This window comes from Ctenopharyngodon idella, chromosome 22 (genome assembly GCF_019924925.1).
Source record: "Ctenopharyngodon idella isolate HZGC_01 chromosome 22, HZGC01, whole genome shotgun sequence".
NCBI lineage: Eukaryota > Metazoa > Chordata > Actinopteri > Cypriniformes > Xenocyprididae > Ctenopharyngodon > Ctenopharyngodon idella.
The window spans coordinates 9,711,666-9,731,830 of record NC_067241.1 but is presented as its reverse complement, the minus strand read 5'-3'; the positions used below and the strand labels follow the sequence as shown (position 1 = coordinate 9,731,830).

General features: G+C 36.2%; 1 protein-coding gene across 1 annotated transcript; it reads left to right on the top strand.

Annotated features, from left to right (window-relative positions):
- The first annotated feature begins 234 nt into the window (after nt 1-234).
- Nucleotides 235-10,636, top strand: commd7 (COMM domain containing 7). The gene is made up of 9 exons (XM_051879006.1): nt 235-418; nt 1,281-1,334; nt 2,555-2,657; nt 3,774-3,830; nt 3,915-3,952; nt 4,083-4,173; nt 4,281-4,330; nt 9,762-9,810; nt 9,914-10,636. The coding sequence occupies exons 1-9, from the start codon at nt 335-337 to the stop codon at nt 9,988-9,990; spliced, it is 603 nt and encodes a 200-aa protein (XP_051734966.1). The 5' UTR covers nt 235-334; the 3' UTR covers nt 9,991-10,636.
- The last annotated feature ends 9,529 nt before the right edge of the window (nt 10,637-20,165 follow it).

Sequence of the window (20,165 nt, the reverse complement as noted above, 5' to 3'; positions counted from 1 at the left end):
TAAATTAATTTACTGAGGTATTTTATGTTGCTGCCCATTTAAGGGTTAATATCATGGCACATATTTTATAAATAAGACGAACTTAATCAGCTACTTTTTGCAAAGAAATTAATATTTACTTATATTGTCCGTTATGATAGTTTAATTAACACACAAAAACATCTAGGCTACATTATCACTGCACTACAAAAAGTTCACGACCATGTGCTCAGGAGAACGCGCAAGTTTGAGAATGGCGAAAGTGCTGCGCTAAATCATTGGCCTGAATGAGCAGCGGAAGTGTGGAAGCAGATGTGACAGTTGAGTGTATCAACAGCGGAGCTGCAAGGAAACAATGTTGCAGTTGCATTTCACGAATGATACATTACCCGACAATGTCAGCACTGACTTTCAGAATCTGAATAAATTCAGTGAACAGGTAAGAATTCAGTATGCTGGGAATGGAAAGTGTGAACTACGATCTTAAAGAATGAGTTTAGTGTGTTTGTGATCAACAGATGTTGTGTATAATTTAATTGGATGTAAATAAACGGTCTATCGATCATCGCGCCTTCAGAAATAAGTCACCTAATGTCTCGCTTAAGTGTGTATAATGTGTTGTCACGTGATATTACAGTACCATAACACTTAGCATTAGCACGACTAACCTGAGCTTCATTAGTTATGTAGAAGACTTCAACAGCCACTATTTAAAATAATTTACTATAATTGTTTTACTGTATTTTGACACGATCGCAATTGTATCATGCCGTAAATATAATAGACACCCGTTTTTGGTTTGCTGTGAATGTTTGGGGAAACAGCTTGACTTATTTTTATAAGTAACATAGACACCATTATGCTTTCCTTTCTAATATGTATTTGATCACTGCTATAGAGTTTTATACAACATTTAGCTACAAACATAAGGTACACTACCAGTAAAGTTTGAACACACGTTTCTCATGATATTAAAATGTCTAAATACCTAATGCTAGACATTGCAATTTATTTTTATTTTTTTTGCAATTTAGCTAATATTTTAATGTTTTTAAATGGGTGAGAACAAGACGAACAGTGATGGAAAAGCAGCAAAAACGAGTCTGGTGTTCACTTATGTTTAAAGTGATTTAAAGTCAAAAAGTTTTGTCCAAACATTTATCTGCATGTGTCTCTGCTACTTACTGTCTGTACTGATATACCTTAATTTCAGCTTTTCACCTACATTGTAGATAATACACATATGTAACCTACATTCAAGGCCAATCACTCAACTTTACTTAACTCCCCTCCCTTTACAGCAATTTGTGAGTCTGACAGAGATCTTATACCAGTTCCTTCTAGAACCCAAAGAGGTGAGTCAACACTCCCAGATTGCATCTCTGAAAAGCTATTTCTCTGTTAAATCATTACCAGGAAATACAAGAAACGATAAAATGTCTAGCTTGAATGCAGTCACTTTGGATAAAAGTGTCTGCCAAATACATGAATATAACGACAACAAAAAGATAAAAATGAACATATAACAGTAAACAAAGAGTAGTTAAGATGGTTAAGAGTAAACAAAGATTGAATATGTGAACATTTATTGTGATAACAACATGTAAAATGATAGTGTAAAATGATTCTTGTTTTTAAAGGGATAGTTCACCCAAAAATTAACATTCTGTCATCATTTATTCACCCTCAAGTTGTTCCAAACCTATGGAACAACTTATTTAGTTTCCGCCACTAAATAAAAAAATAAAAATGGTAATTGCGACTTTTTATCTCAGAATTCTGACTTTTTTCTCACAATTGCGTGATATAAAGTCAGAATTCATTTTTTTTCCCTCGCAATTCTGACATTATAACTGGCAATTGCGAGAAAAAAAGTCTGAATTCTGAGATATAAACTCGCAATTGCGTGATATAGTCACAATTCTGATTTTTTTCTCACAATTGCAAGTTATAAACTCACAATTGCACAGTTCTGACTTTTTTTCTCTCACAATTCTGACTTTTTTCTCAATTGTGAGATATAAACTCACAATTGTGTGAAACTATATCTCGCAATACTGACTTTATATCACGCAATTGCAAGTTTATGTCTCAGAATTGTGACTTTATAACTCGCAATTGTGAGAAAAAAAGTCAGAATTGTGAGATATAAACTTGCAATTGTGAGATAAAAAGTCAGAATTCTGAGATAAAAAGTCGCAATTACTGTTTTTATTTTTTTATTAAGTGGCGGAAACGGGCTTCCATACAAACCTGTATGAATTTCTTTCTTCTGCTGAACACAAAAGAAGATATTTTGAATAATGTTGGTGACCAAACAGTTGATGGGCCCATTGACTTCCATAGTATTTTTTTTTTTTCCATAAGTCAATGGGGCCCTTCAAATGTTTGGTTACCCATTTTCTTCAAAATATCTTCCGTGTTCAGCAGAAGAAAGAAATTCATACAGGTTTGGAACAACTTGAGGGTGAGTAAATGATGACAAAATTTTCATTTTTGGGTGAACAATCTCTTTTAAAAGTATTTATAATCACAACACAAGAAAAAGTTAAATATTTGGCCTTTTCCTCTTCAGTCCGAGCGGTTCTTGCAACAGCTGACGGAGTTTGCTGGAGAGAATGGGATGAGTGCAGGACCACTGAGGGCTCTGATGAAGAGTGTCCTCCTCCTACCTCATGGTAAAACCTTAAAGACCCTCATCTTGAACAGATCGAGCACCTTAATCTGAATATCCACTGTTGAATAATGCACTCCCCTTCTGCTGGTGATAACATCAAATGTAGACGCTTAGCCTGACCCCAGCACTAATCTAAACAGTGAACGCTATGATCCTAATCACAGTGAGTGATTGTTCACTGTATTTTACACCAAATTGCTGCATTATGCGTCTAGAGGATCCTAACATATGCAAATAGCCCTTGTTGCAAATTGCCCTTGGGAATCTGGACCTAATGTCACATGTAGACTGCCCGACCCTACTAATCACTATGCATTGGTGTGCTGCTACATTTGCATGCAATGACTATCCTGCTGCCTGTGCTTTTACACATTAGAATGAAGAGAAATGTGTCAAATTACTAATCATACTGTTGGGGGAAAATGATCAAAGTGGTAGTGTAGAATAAAATGAATAATCAGACAGACATACAAAAAACATATAGGCTGAGTTTAAAAAAGCCTATAGTGAGCTGCTTACATAGGCAGTATTATAAGTGCACTCTTGATGTGAAGACTGTTTCAAAAGGTAGTAACACAAAACCAAAATCAAATTTTAGACTTTTTCTAATGCATCAATACAATATTTTTTACAGAGGAATGTTTATTATGAATTTACTTTTCATTTAATTGTTAATAAAATAGTTTAGTGTTTAAGTTTATTTCAAAATTGATTATTTTACCATATATTTGTATTAGAATATCACTTGCAGAGCGCAATTTGTGTGTCCTTCAGAATTACTGCCTATGTTTAGTGTCAGTGATTTAATTTGCATGTTTCATCGCAAAATGAGGTACTCCAGTTGCTGAAAAAATAAAAAATAAATTTAAAAAATAAAGCTAATATATCGATTTTTTTTTTTTTTTTTTACATGTTGCAACGATACATCATATCATTAGTCATTTGACTGATGCATAGATTCATATTGATGAATCATTACACCCCTATTTAGTGTTCCAAATTGGTACATTATCAAGGTCCATATCAGTTATAATGCTGCCTATTTAGGTCATTAGGTTTGGAACAGAGATATAATGTGCATATAGAAACAATATTAGTGTCTTCCTCCCTTCTTTAGGTGCTTTAAAAAGAAACCTAACAGCTGAACAGGTGAAGGTGGACTTGCTCTCATTAGGTACGATCTTTCCTCACACCCATAATCTGTACATGTTTAACTATATTTCCCAGTTTAACAATGAGCTCTATTGCTTAATCACAGGACTAAATGAAGACAAGGCCAGTCATTTCTCTGACCAGGTATGTCTTAACATTGAGACATCATGGATGAGTTATTTTGGTGCTTCTCTTCTCTTTATTTGGTGTTTCCGTGCGGTTGTGGATGGGTATGACTAAGATTCACTATGTCTACATCTTCCATTTATTTCAGTGGAGAGTTCACTACCCTGTTTTGTCCAGGCTGGCTGTGGGACAGACACTAATGGTCAACCAGCTTATTGACATGGAGTGGAAATTTGGGGGTAAGCAATAGACAAACATTTGTATTTAAATCTATATCATTGTAAATAAGAAAATAAATAATGTGTTATATAATATGTGAATAATTTAAATGCATAATCCTTGACAGTTACTGTTGGTACAAGTGAGCTGCAAAAGACTGGAAACATTTTTCTACAGGTAAACCTCTTTAACTTTTTGAAAGTCATAGCAAATATTCACCAATAAATTGATTTTAAGGTGCATTTACCCTTTGCTTGATGGTTCAAACAAATTTAAGGCTGGAATATGCTACACACATTTTGCCCAGATGTTTTACAGTCTGGAGGATTTGAGGTTAGTTGCTGAAAGTCAGTGTCCGTCTTCAGATTTTGGGAAGTTGGAGTTGACAGATTTCCCAGAAAATAATGTGTAATACTTTTCAGTTCAATGGCAGGAGAAGTCAGGGGCAACAAGAGGACTTTCACAAACTTTATTTTAAATCTCATACAATACTAAACAGAAAAGGCACCTTTTCAACTCCACACTCATCTCTCTTCCCGTCCCAGGTAAAGGCTGGCCCACACTAAAAGATTTAACATTTAACAAACATAACAAAAAAAAAACCCATAGATTTAATGGTTTTGTTCCTATAGCATGTGGAGTGCCGCAATGTGATCAAGACAGTACGCCACACACTAACAGACTCCATTCACAAACACCCAGAGTCCTGACTGTGAACACGAGAAATCTCACAAAATCTCTCACGATCAAACGTGACTTTAGAGTAAACAAACATGGCGGACGACGGGCAAGAAGAATTGGCGATAATAGTGTTTTTACTGGTTTTTACAGAAAATTTGCAGGGGAAAAAAAGAAAAAGGTTTGGATGAAGTCATGTTATGTATGGGACTGTCTTCCGTCAGCTCACTTTTGATTGGGTATCGTTTCGTTCCATGTGACAATCTTGAGAGTGTGTGTGTTTGTCCTCTGGGTTCCCCCCACACAACAGGATTTCTGATTGTAAATATTCAACATTTAGAATTTGAGAACGGTGCGGCCCGACGTTCTTCCGAACAGATTCAGTCACTCTTAACACATCTCACACCACAAACTGTAGAACCATCAATATAATCGGGACTTTACTTAGGATTGTCAGAAGGGGAGAATTGGGCACAAAATCACCCTGATTATCTTGTCATGTGTGGGTGCCTTTAGCCAGTGCCTTATATCCACCTGTCACTGAGAGTGGAAACAGGTGCTAGTTATCAAACAATTGACCCACTTTTTTGCCGCTTGTCTCCTGAGCTCTATCTACCATCGCAGACTCCGCTCAACCACACCCATCCTGTATAATGTTGGAGGGTATCAAACATGTTTGCTATTTTAAGCTGATTTTTAGAACACGTTTTCATTTGTAATGCGTCTCCTAGCAATGAGTTTGTTGTGTTCAGAACGAAGGCACATCTAATCCTATGATCGTGTCACGTCTTGTCTAGTCTGATCGATATCCCACAATCTTGTGTGTTCGGTTCTGTGACAGTTGAGCTAAAAAATAAAAATGGCATCTGAAAGTTGTGGTTGGTGGTCAGTTAGTGTGTAAATTGACATTTTTGACCAACTTTTTCCAATTTTGATGTAATATCTAGTGAGAAATTAGTATTGTAATTAAATGTCTGCTTAGTTAAGCTGTTTCTATTTTGTTGTAGATCATTAAACCGTTATGCGGCTTCAGAAGTCTGTTTGAGATCCGTTTCGTGAGGTAGCCTACCTTCTTCTGCAAACGCTGCCTGCAAAGTCATTGCCTGATAGGGCAGCGAGGGAACAAGCCGGTTTTGGACCCAGCAAGTGTGTGACCCTCAGTCGTTTAGTGCTTGATGTTCAGTTGTTCTCTGTAACCGTTTTTAAAGTTGGCAAGTGTGTGATGCCCAGTGTTTTAAAACTTTGTTCATATTTTAAAAGTCATATATATGACTTCCGGTTGGAGCGAGGCTCTAGATGGCAGCATAAAACTATATAGCTCCCGGTCATTGAGTTGAAAAAGCCCTCATACTCTAAGAATTTCCAATTCAAATACGAGAAACGACTGTAAAACGATTGGGGCGAAACAAAAAACAACTGAAGAGGGTAACAAGACGGTTGATGACAATGACAAATCTGCACCGGAGAAAGATGGCACCAAAACTTTACAAGCACTGCGGGCACTTAGCAAAGATAACTCCAACTTGAAGACAGAGTTGAGAAAAGAATTTAGCCAGTTCTAGGAAGAGTTTAGGGAGGATATTAAAACTGCAGTTGAAAAGCTGATAAGAGACATAAACCAGAAGCTGCAAGATATTGCCAAGGATATTCAGTCACATAGCACAAGGTTAGGTGGGACAGAGGAAAAAATTACTGGACTCGAATCTGAGCACCTTGAACTGAAAGATGCGCTACTTCAAACTTTGAAGGATCAAAAGACGATATCACGGATCTTGGATGTCGGTCACGGTGAAATGATATCCGAATCATTAAAGAAGGAGCGGAGGGGGCGTCCATGTTTAAGTTAATCAATGGCCTACTGAAAACGGAGCTTTCGCTGGATGACGATCCAGACCTGCAGATACAGAGAGCACATAGGTCTCTAGGCCCGAGACCTCAGAATGATGCCACCTTGAGATTGATCATTGTCAGTTTCCTGCAATACAGTACTAAAGATCTGGTCCTACGTGCAGCATGGGCGAAAGAAATACGATACGAGGGCAGACCAGTTTTCTTTGCACATGACTATCCAGTGGAAATTAATGCAAAGCTCAAGGAATACAAACAAGTTAAGAGTCCTTTATGGAGAACAAAATTCGATTCCAGACCCCTTACCCTGTTAAGATGCGAATCCATTGGGAGACAGGACCTCAGCTTTATGACAGCGCAGCGGAGGCGGCAAAGGACTTGAACAAGAGGGGGTATGCAGTGGACTTGATGGGGATAGCTGAAGGATTTGAAAGCCGGTGGGAAGAAAGGCTGACGCGACATACCCAATGGCAGAAAGTGAGAATAAGCGCTCTGCATACGGGAGAAGCTTCAGGGCTTCCAGAGACGACCACTAACATTGGATTAATAATTGAACGGACATTACTGAACTGAGCTCTGAAGAGGTATGCAGATTTAACCGTGTTTAAACAACTTTTTGGTGGACTGTATGTTGAATTTGGAGTCTGAACACTCCTCTATAGGTAAAATATTACTAATTTTACGAGTCTTTATTTTTATGATATCATTCAACTATATAGGGCAATAATTGGACATTTGAGAAAATTGACCGGGGACTGTTATTTGACTTATGATTGGTGCTATACTATTAGGGGAGATCATCCACCATTTAAGTGATAGCGAGGGTCCCCTACCAGTAGTAGGACTAGATCCCTCATCCCAGGATTGGAACTGGATTTACCAGGTCATGTTTGGACCTTAATTGTGGAAGTCATTGTTCTTGTGCGTTCGGTTTTATTTCAGTTGTATGTTTGTTCTAAAGGTTGCCAGCATTTGTTATTGATCTCTAAATTGATATGCAGTGATATGTTAAAATTCCATCGCTAAATGTAAATGGGTTAAATAACCCAGTTAAAAGGAGGAAGGTTATAGCCATGTTGAAACGTGAAAAGAGCCAGATTATATTTTTGCAAGAAAGTCATCTCTCTTCTTCTGAACATGATAAACTGACTAAACATTTTTTTAAACATATATTAATACATAACTCTCTACATTTCGATTTGCTGAAAGAGATATCAGACAAAGAAGGCCGATATGTTTTGGTTCAGGGAAAATTGTATCAGCATCTGGTTATTTTAGTAAATGTTTATGCACCTCCTGGAAGTATACACACTTTTTGATCTTGTGGTCACAGAGTCTAAAGGAATAATAATATGTGGTGGTGACTTCAACATTGTTCTTAAAGGGTTAGTTTAAAAATGAAAATTCTGTCATTAATTACTCACCCTCATGTCGTTCCACACCCGTAAGACCTTCATTCATCTTCAGAACACAAATTAAGATATTTTTGATAAAATCCGATGGCTCAGTGAGGCCTGCATCGACAGCAAGATAATTAACACTTTCAGATGCCCAGAAAGCTACTAAAGACATTTAAAACAGTTCATGTGACTACAGTGGTTCAACCTTAATGTTTTAAAGCGACGAGAAAACTTTTTGTGCACCAAAAAAACAAAATAATGACTTTATTCAACAATATCTAGTGATGGGCGATTCCAAAACACTGCTTCATGAAGCTTCGAAGCTTTATGAATCTTTTGTTTCAAATCAGTGGTTCGGAGCGTGTATCAAACTGTCAAAGTCACGTGATTTAAGTAAACGAGGCTTTGTTACGTCACAAGTGTTTCGAAATTTCAATGGTTCACCACTGGGGGATGTGACTTTGGTAGTTTGATACGCGCTCCGAACCACTGATTCGAAACAAAAGATTCATAAAGCTTCGAAGCTTCATGAAGCAGTGTTTTGGAATCGCCCATCACTAGATATTTTTGAATAAAGTCGTTATTTGTTTTTTTTTGTTTTTTTTGGTGCACAAAAAGTATTCTTGTCGCTTCATAACATTGAGGTTGAACCACTGTAGTCACATGAACTGTTTTAAATGTCTTTAGTAGCTTTCTGGGCATCTGAAAGTGTTAATTATCTTGCTGGCAATGCAGGCCTCACTGAGCCATCGGATTTTATAAAAAATATCTTCATTTGTGTTCTGAAGATGAACAAAGGTCTTATGGGTGTGGAACAACTTGAGGGTGAGTAATTAATGGCATTATTTTCATTTTTGGGTGAACTAACCCTTTAAAACATTTTTAGACTCTCTTGACCATCCTTCTATTGGAAGGAATCAAAATAACCTTAACTCTCACCCATGCTGGAGGAACTGTGGGGTAGAAAAAGCCTATCATACACATATTTTTTTGGCTAAAGGTGAATGGTTTTTGGTAGGTTGTATGGTCTATTAGTAGTATTTTCACTCTACATATACCAAAATCATTTTTTGTTTTATATTTGGGAGATATTCCAGATGAGGTTGGAAAAGATGAAAAATATTTATTTAGGATTTTACTGGCAACAAGTAAAAAGGCAAAAACCCGGAAATGGTACAAGGAAGACCCACCTACAGATAGTAACAGAGGTTAGAGAAAAGGAAGACTCCAATATGAACTTTGGCTGCAAATGCAAATCTTTGAGAACAAATGGAGGAAATAAACAGTTAATATAACATGTTCTTTTGTGGTTTAGATAATTGTATTTGTAAGTGTATGTAAATGTTTACTGATATAATGTACTGGTGAAATGACTAAATGTTTATGACGACCTTTGTTATTCCTAAACGTTTATATGTAATGTATGGCAACCTTTTTTATACTTTTTTTTTTCTTCTGTTCTCAACAACAACAAAAAAAAAAACATAGTGTATATTCCAGTCTTTAAGTGCATTTGTAAAATACAAAAGTAGTGGGGTATATTTGACTAATGTGTGGTATTATGTTGTTTTTCATTTGTAATCTTCAGTGGTTGTTTTTGGCAAAGTCTAATATCTAATATATCAAGACAAATATGCAGTTATAAGGCTCATGATTCATTAAACTTTTTTTTCTTCTCACAGCTGAAACTGGTGATCAGAAAAGGAAACACGACAGAAAATGTGTACATGGGTGAGTTTACTTCAGATCTGTTGTCATACTGTATATGATTCAGAATTTTCAGTGTATATTTGATGTCATTTTTGACTGTTTTGCTTGTATCTCTCCACATTAGAGCTGACTCTACCACAGTTTTATAACTTCCTTCATGAGATGGAGCGTGCCAAAGCTAGTATGGATTGTTTCAGTTAACCGAGTCGGGAGTCATTGTAATCAGAGTTTGCCTGTTGACCAGTAAAGAGTTGTAATGATGCTTCCATACTTTCAAAATGTTTCAAAAAGAAACTTAAATAATAATTCACTGATCTTATTCAGTTGTGATTGTTAGTGTCTTTGTTTTTGTGTGGGACAAAGATCACATTCCACATCAATGCTCTTTATTGATGATCTTCTGTTTATTAAACCTTTGATAAATATCTTCTGCCATGGTGTTTATTAGTACCAACATAGTGCTTTTTGTTCTTTATTAAAGGAATATATTCTCAAAAATAAGCTTTTTTTGTAGTGTTGGATTTCATATTTTGTTACCTAAAATTGAACCTTCTGCTTACTGTATAAGTAAAATAATTAATACAGAACACTGCAAACACTAAAATTCATTTATTTTGGGATGAATACAGAACATAATTGTCAGTCAAATGTATGTTTTTGTTTTGTCCTTAATAAAATATTTTAGTAAAATTGAAATATTTTTACTTCTACTACTACTATAGGTGCTGCAGAAATGTATTCATTTTGCTGTCAGCAGACATGCCCTATTTGAAAAGTGTTTGCTTATATCAAAGAATGTCATGTCGAGTCAGATTTATGTAATAAATTAATTCTGTGTTAAATATGAGCGCTCTGTTAGATGGTATTTGTGTCCTGGAGCAATTTAAAATCAAGACTGGCAATATCAAAGTACATACCCAGAAGCTGTGCAGATAAATCATAAGACTGATTTGTCCTTACAAATGTCATTGTTTCCCTCTCTTTGAGCAGTAAATTTGCATTCTCTTCAGTTTGAATGTCTAGTTAATGCATTCTCCCAATTTTCTCAATTATTGACTGACAGTCTGCATGTCAGTGCATGCTGGTCATCTATGAGACATTTAACAGCAGTTCCCTTTCAGTCGGTCACATTCGACGTACGTCAGTAGTGACCGACGAATTGGGATCCCAATTCGTCGGTCACTACTGACGTACGTCTCCGTTCCCTCCTTCAGGGAACGAGGGTTACATACGTAACCGAGACATTTCTCCCAACTTGTGGTGCGTGTTTTTCATGACTTTCATGACAATTCAGAATTATTTTATGTTTTGGTGAATAGGAGTTGAATTACTATGAATTTGTACAATCTACTAATGCCCCACCAAGGGTTAGGTTTAGGGTTGGATCTTCATTCTGTTTTTCTCCCAAAAAAATGTACAAATCAAATCGTACGTGTTCATTTGAAATGGCCAACTCCTAATATATGTTTTCTCATGAGATAGAGTTGGGACAGTTCTCCCAGGTCAATCAAAGTCCCGTGGCAATGCATTATTGTTACTTATAGGGGCATTCTGACGTTAAGGAATTCAGTCGTAATCCCAATGATGGTAGTTTCACACAACATTCTCAAAAAAATAAAGGTGAATGAATCGAAAAGCAACATAACTATTACCGCCATAAGCGGATCTCTGTGGTAAATTTTCTGACACCTGATTAAACGGTTAGTTCACCCAAAAATGAAAATTCTGACATTCATTACTCACCCTCATGTCGTTCCACACCCGTAAGACCTGCAATGCAAATGAACACTTTTTGATGAAATCTGAGAGCTTTCTGTCCCTTCATAGACCGTCACAACTGGAACTTTGACACTTCAAAAAGTTCTAAAGTGCTGCGTAACCAATAAGGTTCATTTTCGTGTGTTATGCAGCACATTTGAGCTTCTGGAAGAGGTTTGTTCTCGTGCGTCAAGCAGGTTCGGTTGAGCTTCTGTTTATGTTCGCTGATCAATGTTTATATGTGATTAAAGCCTAAATTAAATCTGTTCATCATATAAAGCAATCGTGTCCCTTCAGAAAATTTAGACTAAACCGCTTGATTCATATGGATTAGTAAGACTGTCTATGGAGGGACAGAAAGCTCACAGATTTCATCAAAAAGATTTTCAATTGTGTTCTGAAGATGAACGAAAGTCTTACGGGTTTGGAATGAAATGAGGGTGAGTAATTAATGACAGAATTTTCATTTTTAGGTGAACTAACCCTTTAAAACCTAAAAAAGCCAGAAGCATTTTGAGGCCCTGCTATCACAGTCCATTTTGATCCTCCTATATAAGATGTTCCTGTGAATATAAAAATGAGTTTTAGGACCCTGCCCTAAACAAACATGTTCTAGCTGTTGCTATCATATAAATGCTCTTTATGACCAATTTATGAGTTGACTTATGCATGTGGGAGGAAGCTCAAAACCATTCTCTAGAAGAGACTGTCATATAAGTTGTATCTGCTTGCTTGCTATGGTGGTCTTGAAGCTGCTAAAAAACACTGAACAAGGTTTTCCAACAAAACAATCTTATCCTAACTATAACATATGGTAGTGGTGGGAGCAACTAAACAAACACTTCACGTCACGATTTTTAGGTAAATTGTATGTGAGTGGTCAAAACAGAGAAAATTCCATGTTTTGCAAGGGCCAAGTCTCAGTCCTCATTTTAAGCCAAGCAATTCACAGAAGACAGCAAAAACATCTTAACTAGTGAAGTCCAAACATCTTAAAGGAGGTTTATGAAATAAAATAGAACATAACGCCCATCATCACTGCTAAGATTCGTTTTTCCAGCATAAATAGAGAGTAATGGTTTACGTATGTGCTGTGTTAAAACGTTTACCGAGATCATCCTTACACAGTGCATTAATCCTTATATTTACGGTCATATTAGTCAAATGAAACTATTGAATAAAAATTTAGATTTGTCAATGAGAGCATATAGATTTATCTTGCATAAAAAATATCAAAGAAACATAAAAGTAAAGGAAAATATTTGAACATCTATGGATGGTTTGCTTTATTATGTGAAACAACTTGTTTCAACAAGCACTTCTGAAGATGGGAGAGCTGGAGAAGAAAGCAAACTTCACTTACCAAAGAAAATTACTCAAACTCTCTTTTATAAAAGCCGACAGGTATCAAGGCTAGATAGCTCTTCATACTGCATGGTATCTGGAAAGTGGAGCATCTCAGTGTAAACCCTCGTAGTTAAAACCTCGTAGTTAAAACAACGTAGTTGTTGTTCAGTCAGTACACCAAAATGTTGTGAATGTAAAATCAATCATTCATCGCTGACCTCAGTTTGGCCTCAAAATGTAGCCTAAGGTGCAGATCAAAATATCAAATGATGCTGTGGCAGTGTTCTTGGGACGGTGTTTTACATGAACAATTGCTGTTCTGGAAGAAAAAGGCCTATCAGTTCCAATCAGTTCTTAAGCCGTGTCAGTTAAAATCAAATTACCCCTCTCTGCATTTAAAGGGTGTGTTCATCACAACGTAAGAGGAAAATCCTTCAATTGAAAACTACCATCTGTCCGCTGTACAAATATATTACAAAATTCATCTGATATTTCAACAATAATACTAATACATCACATTGATCAATTTAACTTGAAAGCTATTCTTTCTGTTAATCTGCACGTAATATCTAAAACTATGGCTAAAAAACTTCTTTTGAATCAGAACTGACATTTTTTGTTACATATAAGTTTCATTTTGTTATTGAACAGAGTGTACTAATTCTATTTACAAACAGATTTAAAATATTGTGAAATACTATTAGCTTTTGTTTGACTTTGACTTATAGGAAATAAAAAAGCTTCAGGCAGTAAACTGTTGCCATGAATCCATCAGTAAGCAATAAATATGAGTAAAGTCAGCGATAATACGTGCATGATGTTAAACAGACTGTCTGAATAAATTCCAAAACTGCTCTTTGATTTTCACATTTCTACTTCTTCAGGCCTGTCATGCTTGTTCACACCTGCCGTCCACCAAACACCTGGTGTGTGTGTGTGTGTGTGTGTGTGAGGTATGTGTGTAACTGAGAGTAGAGAAAGGGATAGGGGAAAGTTACTGTTACTCTAGACAGCAAAAAGAGGAAGTTAAATTCCCACGAGAATTAACTAGACACCCTAAAGCAATTCTCCAAACATCTGCCATATACTGATAAAAAACAAAAAAGAAACAAAAAACAATCATATATTGTCTACAATGTATGTATAGGTGCACATTCTGAGATAAAGAAAATATGGTTTGGACAGTTTTCTGAAGTATTTGGATGGGCCGTTAAATGCCATTTAACACTGAAATGTTATAAATGATGTTTTCAAAGTAGCCTAGTGTGTAAAACTGGGTTTTAGGACAAGAAATGTTTAAATTATTAAAGTTAACACAGTCCAGTTAGCCTCTGCATGCTGTATATTGATGTATATTGAAAGTCATTCATACAGCCACTGAAGCTTTTTTCAATTTTTTTTTTTTAATGTTTTGTTAATGAAATCATTGTAAGGAAAAATATAAAGTATGAAATAACAGATATTAAAGGGTTAATTCACCCAAAAATGAGAATTCTGTCATCAATTACGTGTCGTTCCAAACCCGTAAGACTTTCGTTCATCTTCAGAACACAAATTAAGATCTTTTTGATAAAATCCGAGCGATTTCTGTCCCTCCGTTGACAGCCTACACAACTGACACTTTGACGCTTCAAAAAGTTCATAAAAGAGATTGTAAAACTAATCCATATGATTCGAGCGGTTTAGTCCTAATTTTCTGAAGAAACTCGATTGCTTTATATGATGAACAGATTTAATTTAGGCTTTTACTCACATAAAAACATCGATCAACGAACATAAACAGAAGCTCAACTGAACCTGAATGATGCACAAGAACAAAACTCTTCCAGAAGCTCAGATGTGCTGCGTAACACACGAGAAGGAACCTCACTGGTTCTCGCACGCGTCAAGCAATCATGCTTGATCTTCCGTTTATACCAACTGATGTGTGAGTTGATGAATGTTTATATGTGAATAAAAGCCTAAATTCAATCTGTTCATCATATAAAGCGATCAAGTCTCTTCAGAAAATTTGGGCCAAACTCAGTACATATAGATTAGAATGTGAAGTGTCAAAGTTTCAGTTGTGTAGCTGTCAATGGAGGGACAGAAAGCTCTCAGATTTTATCAAACAGTTCTTCATTTGTGTTCTGAAGATGAACGAGAGTCTTATGGGTTTGAAATGACATGAGGGTGAGTAATTAATGACAGAATTTTCATTTTTGGGTGAACTATCTATCTATCTATCTATCTATCTATCTATCTATCTATCTATCTATCCATTAATATCCTGTTTTATATATATATAAAATAATTATAAATAAGAAAATATTTATAAATAGGCTACTAGTGTGTGTGTGTGTGTGTGTGTGTGTATATATATATATATATATATATATATATATAGTTTTAGTAATTTTGTTATGTGCTTTTGTCTTTTTTTTTTTTTTTTTTTTTTTACATAGCTAACCATAACAACACTGGAAATAAGCCAGAAAAAAAGCATCTTAAATTGGCTCCAACACATTTTACTATATTTAAATCCTTTCCGCAGTTCTTCTTCCAACAAAATCATCACTGAAATGTGTGTGTGTGTGTGTGTTAGGGGGGGTATCTGCAGATTTCACCAGGGTAATAAATAAGCAGAGTGAGAAACAGGACTGAAACAGTTGCTCAGAAAGGAAGAAGAGGGTTTAGCACTTCATCAGCCCCATACAGGAGCTCAGTGGGCTGAACACCAGGATACTGATACTCATCCCACACACACACACATTTCCCCCCATGAATCTCTCAAAGGCACAGTTTCAAACAGGAAACAAGACCAGTGTGGTTCCTACAGTCTTCCTCTTTCATATACGGTCCTGTTCTTTCCCCATCTGCGTTTCGCAGAGCCATGTGCACACTTTCATTCAGACTGTTGTTTCACTCTGTCGTGTTCTCATGAGCATGCACACGCACACACACACACACACACACACACACACACACACACACACACACACACACACCCTCTTTAGTCTCTCGTCCACTGGAAAATAATTGATGGTTTCTTATTTAAGTTCCTCTCGGGTGCAGGCCACAGACATCACTGTGCCGTGTAGATTGGTCTGTGGTGCACAGGGGGATTTCCTGCAGTATTTCACCCCAGGCGCTCTGGCCCTAATCTGGGCAGGACAGACAGGCTGCGCAGGGCGCTTTGAAGGAAGAAGGGCCTCAATTTGTGTGCCTTTAGAAAGTGTGATGCAGGGTTTCCTGAATATTAACACAGGCAGTAGTGAAATGCAGGTGCAGACACTTTATATGCATTTGTGTATTCTTTAAAATCACACAAGCGATTTGACATACAAGAGTGAAAAATTTTTTTGGTCATACTGTAAATCTCGTATGTGTATTTCTGCATTATTCTAACTCTCATCTGTTGTTTGCTCTTGTTACTTAGTTACCACTCACCTCAGTTCCAGTCTCTCTCATCACCCTGGCAACCGAGCCATCCCATTGCTTCCCCTCCACTAGCACGCCGGGCCTGTCCCAAGGCTGACCCCTCCCCCTCCATCCCCCACCTCTCCTCTCCTCCCCCTCCACACAGCCTCATGCAGTAGTCGGGGGGGTAGGGCACAAAAATAATGCCAATGCCAACACACACACTTTCTACATCACCTCTCTTTTGTTGCAATATTTTATGAGAGAATTAGTAAAAATTCAGAACTAAGAAATGTGTAAAACCATAAACATTTAGCCATTAGAAGATTTTGCTCTTTTTTTTTTTTTTTTTTTTGAGCATAATCACAAATAATAATACAAAATATATTTTATACTTTGGTATAGTACAGTGTACATATTATAATATGATAAAAGCATAAGCCACACCTCCGTAATATAATATACGATTAATATAATATAATATAATATAATATAATATAATATAATATAATATAATATAATATAATATAATAACATTTTAATTTCATTGTGTTTCCCTGCAATCTGAAGCCCAGAACATGCATTTAAGAATATTATATTTTATTATATTATTATTTATGATGTATGGATTATGCTTTTATCATATAATATAATAATAATAATCATATAATATATAATATAATATAAAATATTTTGTATAATAAACCATGGTCTAGAATGTATATACATATACATTTTACATAATAATATATTGGCATAATTTGTAATATTATATTATATTATAATTTATGATGTATGGATTAGGCTTTTAACATATTATAGTATATTTTGTATACTAAACCAAGGTCTAGAGTGTATATACATATACTTTTTACATATAATAATATTTTGGTATATGTAGTATTATGTTATATTATTAGTACACATATTGTAATATGATGAATGTAAGTATGGATAACAATACCATCACTAAACAGAGAGGTTTTGTTGTTTTTCTTGTCATGTTTAATTTGAATCCTAGATCTGATTAATTGCAGTTAGGTGCATTAGACACTAGAGGTCAGCATTGGCTATAATGTTCGTTTAGAACTATGAGTCTCATTAGAAAAGTGACTAGCTGAAAAAAGACCCCAGAGAAGAAAGAAAGGGCAAATCAGGGTGAAGAAAATGAAGGGTAGATTACAAATGATGGAGTTGGAGTAACGGATGTGAACATGGGAGAGGATGGTGAGACAAAGAGAGGAGAGGCTAATTTAAGTTGTGAGAAAAGGGTCATAAGGTGAGGCCAAGGGCATCGCTGCCGCCGGCACAGAGCTGTAGCACCTCAAATGAGACAAAAAAAAAAAAAAAAAACACTTCTTCCTGTGTGATGACCTGCACAGACTAACCCACGCATATACAGAAAAGAAGTAAAAAGAAAAAAACAGAGTGAGCAGGAGAAAGAGAAAACACACTTTATAAGCTGTGGACAATGGCTGTAGATGTCCGTCTCTCCTCTCAAACGTTCAGGAGAATAACAGGGCAGAGTAGGAGAAGGAAAAGTACAGGGACAAAAAAGGGAGGGGAGGAGAGTCAACACAAAGCCCAAACAAAAGAGAGTCACTGAACAACTGATTCCTCCATCTAACACAATCCTTGTATATTGTCTGTAAACACCTACAGGCAGTTGTAAGGACGGTACATGCTAGCTTGACCTCAGGGCACCAGCTGAAGACAGGTAAGAGGCAAAGTTCAAACAAATGAAAAAAGGACAGATAAACTGACCAAGTGTGTTAAGAAAAACTGAAGTCTTTAATTGCGGGTGATCCAAAAAGAGAGATGTGCTCATTAGTGGATAATATTTATGGATGTTTCTGAGTGGGTGTTTCCATAAATGGATCTGAAATCTACATCTTCATTTGACATGTTATACTGAAATGGACAGAAGTGAGCTAACAAATTAGCCCTTATTTGTATTGCCTCAAAGCAAACTGTATGTTTATGTTCTAGTGTACACATTTTTTACAATGTGACAATTATATTCACATTTGTTACAATGTGTTTTTGTAGTTATAAAAAAATTCAAAATGAACACTTAAAATTAAGTCTTTCTTTTCTGAGAAAAAACAAACAAACCAAAAACATTGATGAAATTGCCTCTGATTAACAATAGCAATGAGCAAATCATGGTTCTCGCCTGTGATATAAACTGAATGCTAAAAGGACAAGCCCTTTGATATGACCACCCCAGCTTCCTGTTTTAATAGAAAATACATCAAAACAGGAATGAAAACTGCTTTCATGGAGTGATTTCTTGGTTGATTTCATGTGTGTCACGTTAAGTTAGGTTAATGGGTTGCGGTTTAATACTTTAATACTTTTATATACTTTCTCAGCCAATCAATCACATTGCTAGCATAGATGCTAATACTGCAGTCAACACTATATGATTCACTATGGGTCTGGATCTACTGTTGATAAAATTTACAAGGGATCTTTTCACACAGGATGTTCAGTCTGTGCTATTTTTTAATTGCAAGTGTAAGATGGACGTTTTTAGCATTACACTGTGTCTCTGTTTTTTTCCAGTGTTGCTTTTTTGTTTTTATTTGTTTTGTAATATATATGATAAAGCTTTTAGCTATTGTTTAACTTTGAAGAACGTGTCTTAAAAGAAATGTTATTCTTTTCCACTCCTTCCTGCTGTTTTTGAGAACAAAAATGTTTTCTGTGTGAATGTGACCTAAGGCTTTTTACCTGAAAGGGCTACCTGTTGTTTAAAAAAGACATCAAGGCTATGGTTGCTAAGAATCTAATGTACTGAAAGTAGAATCTTCTCTAATGCTTAGAGCTGTGTCGTGCTTAACATCTTGATTGTTATTATTATTATTATTTTTTTTTTTTTTTTGCTCTTAGACCATAGGAGCAACATGGCACATACATTTGAAGTGCATTCCAGGTCTTTGGTATCTCCAGGCACCATTTTGATTATGGAAGATGGATAGAGGATCGTTAAACAGCTATTATGGCCGTGTACAGTCTTAGGACAGCCCGGTAATGAGGTGCAGCGCAAGGGATTGATGGGTGTTTGGCTCCACAGTGTTTCAAGAGACCAGTGCTGCCCTAGTTTCGGCCACTGGGACATCGCAAAACAGACAAACAATGAATCGGCATTGAGAATGGATCATCCGTTAGCTTGTGTTTGTGATAGCATTCATGCAGAACACAGGTTAGGGTATAAACAATATAACATATCCAAACCTCTACATATATTTAAGCAAAAAAAAATAGTGTTCAATATGAGATGTCTTTCCCAAGAAAGTTGTTTGAGATGAGAAAAGATCGATTGCTCTGCACAATTTAGTTTTGTTACCTTAGTCTCACTCTACATCTGTCATTCTCAACATCGCATCTTTCCAAATCGATTTCAGTACTTTTATTTTCAATTGTTGCCCTGACACACAACTGATTCTCAGCCACACTAAGCCCATGTGATGACACTGTGAGATATTGATCAAGACAGACATGTCTTGAGTTCCCCCTGTTCAGCTTCCTGTGAAAGATGAGGCTAGAGATCAGCGTGTGCATAGAACGGCTGCTGGCACGCAACCGGACACAGGAACGTTGGTGGTAGGAACTTCAAAGGTAGTGGGGTGATGATTATACAAAATGTACTACTTGGTGAGAGACTTTTATGTCATAGGATCACTCCATAATGCTCTTAGTTACGTGTAAGGTGTCCAGGTTTTGCTTTATTGCCCCTATACCTTCTCCAATTCTCCAATACATGACATGCAGGGGGAAAAAACAATATTATTTAATTCCCACAACAAAAGGCTAGCCCACACTAAAAGATTAAAAAAAAAAAACTTTTCCGATTTTCAAAATGTGAG

Bases quoted from the DNA above. Each gene is read 5' to 3' on its own strand.
- commd7 (XM_051879006.1), top strand. From the start codon at position 335: ATGTTGCAGTTGCATTTCACGAATGATACATTACCCGACAATGTCAGC. The intron at 2,658-3,773 runs GTAAAACCTTAA...TCCCTTCTTTAG, and splicing joins TGTCCTCCTCCTACCTCATG to GTGCTTTAAAAAGAAACCTA. The intron at 3,831-3,914 runs GTACGATCTTTC...GCTTAATCACAG, and splicing joins GGTGGACTTGCTCTCATTAG to GACTAAATGAAGACAAGGCC.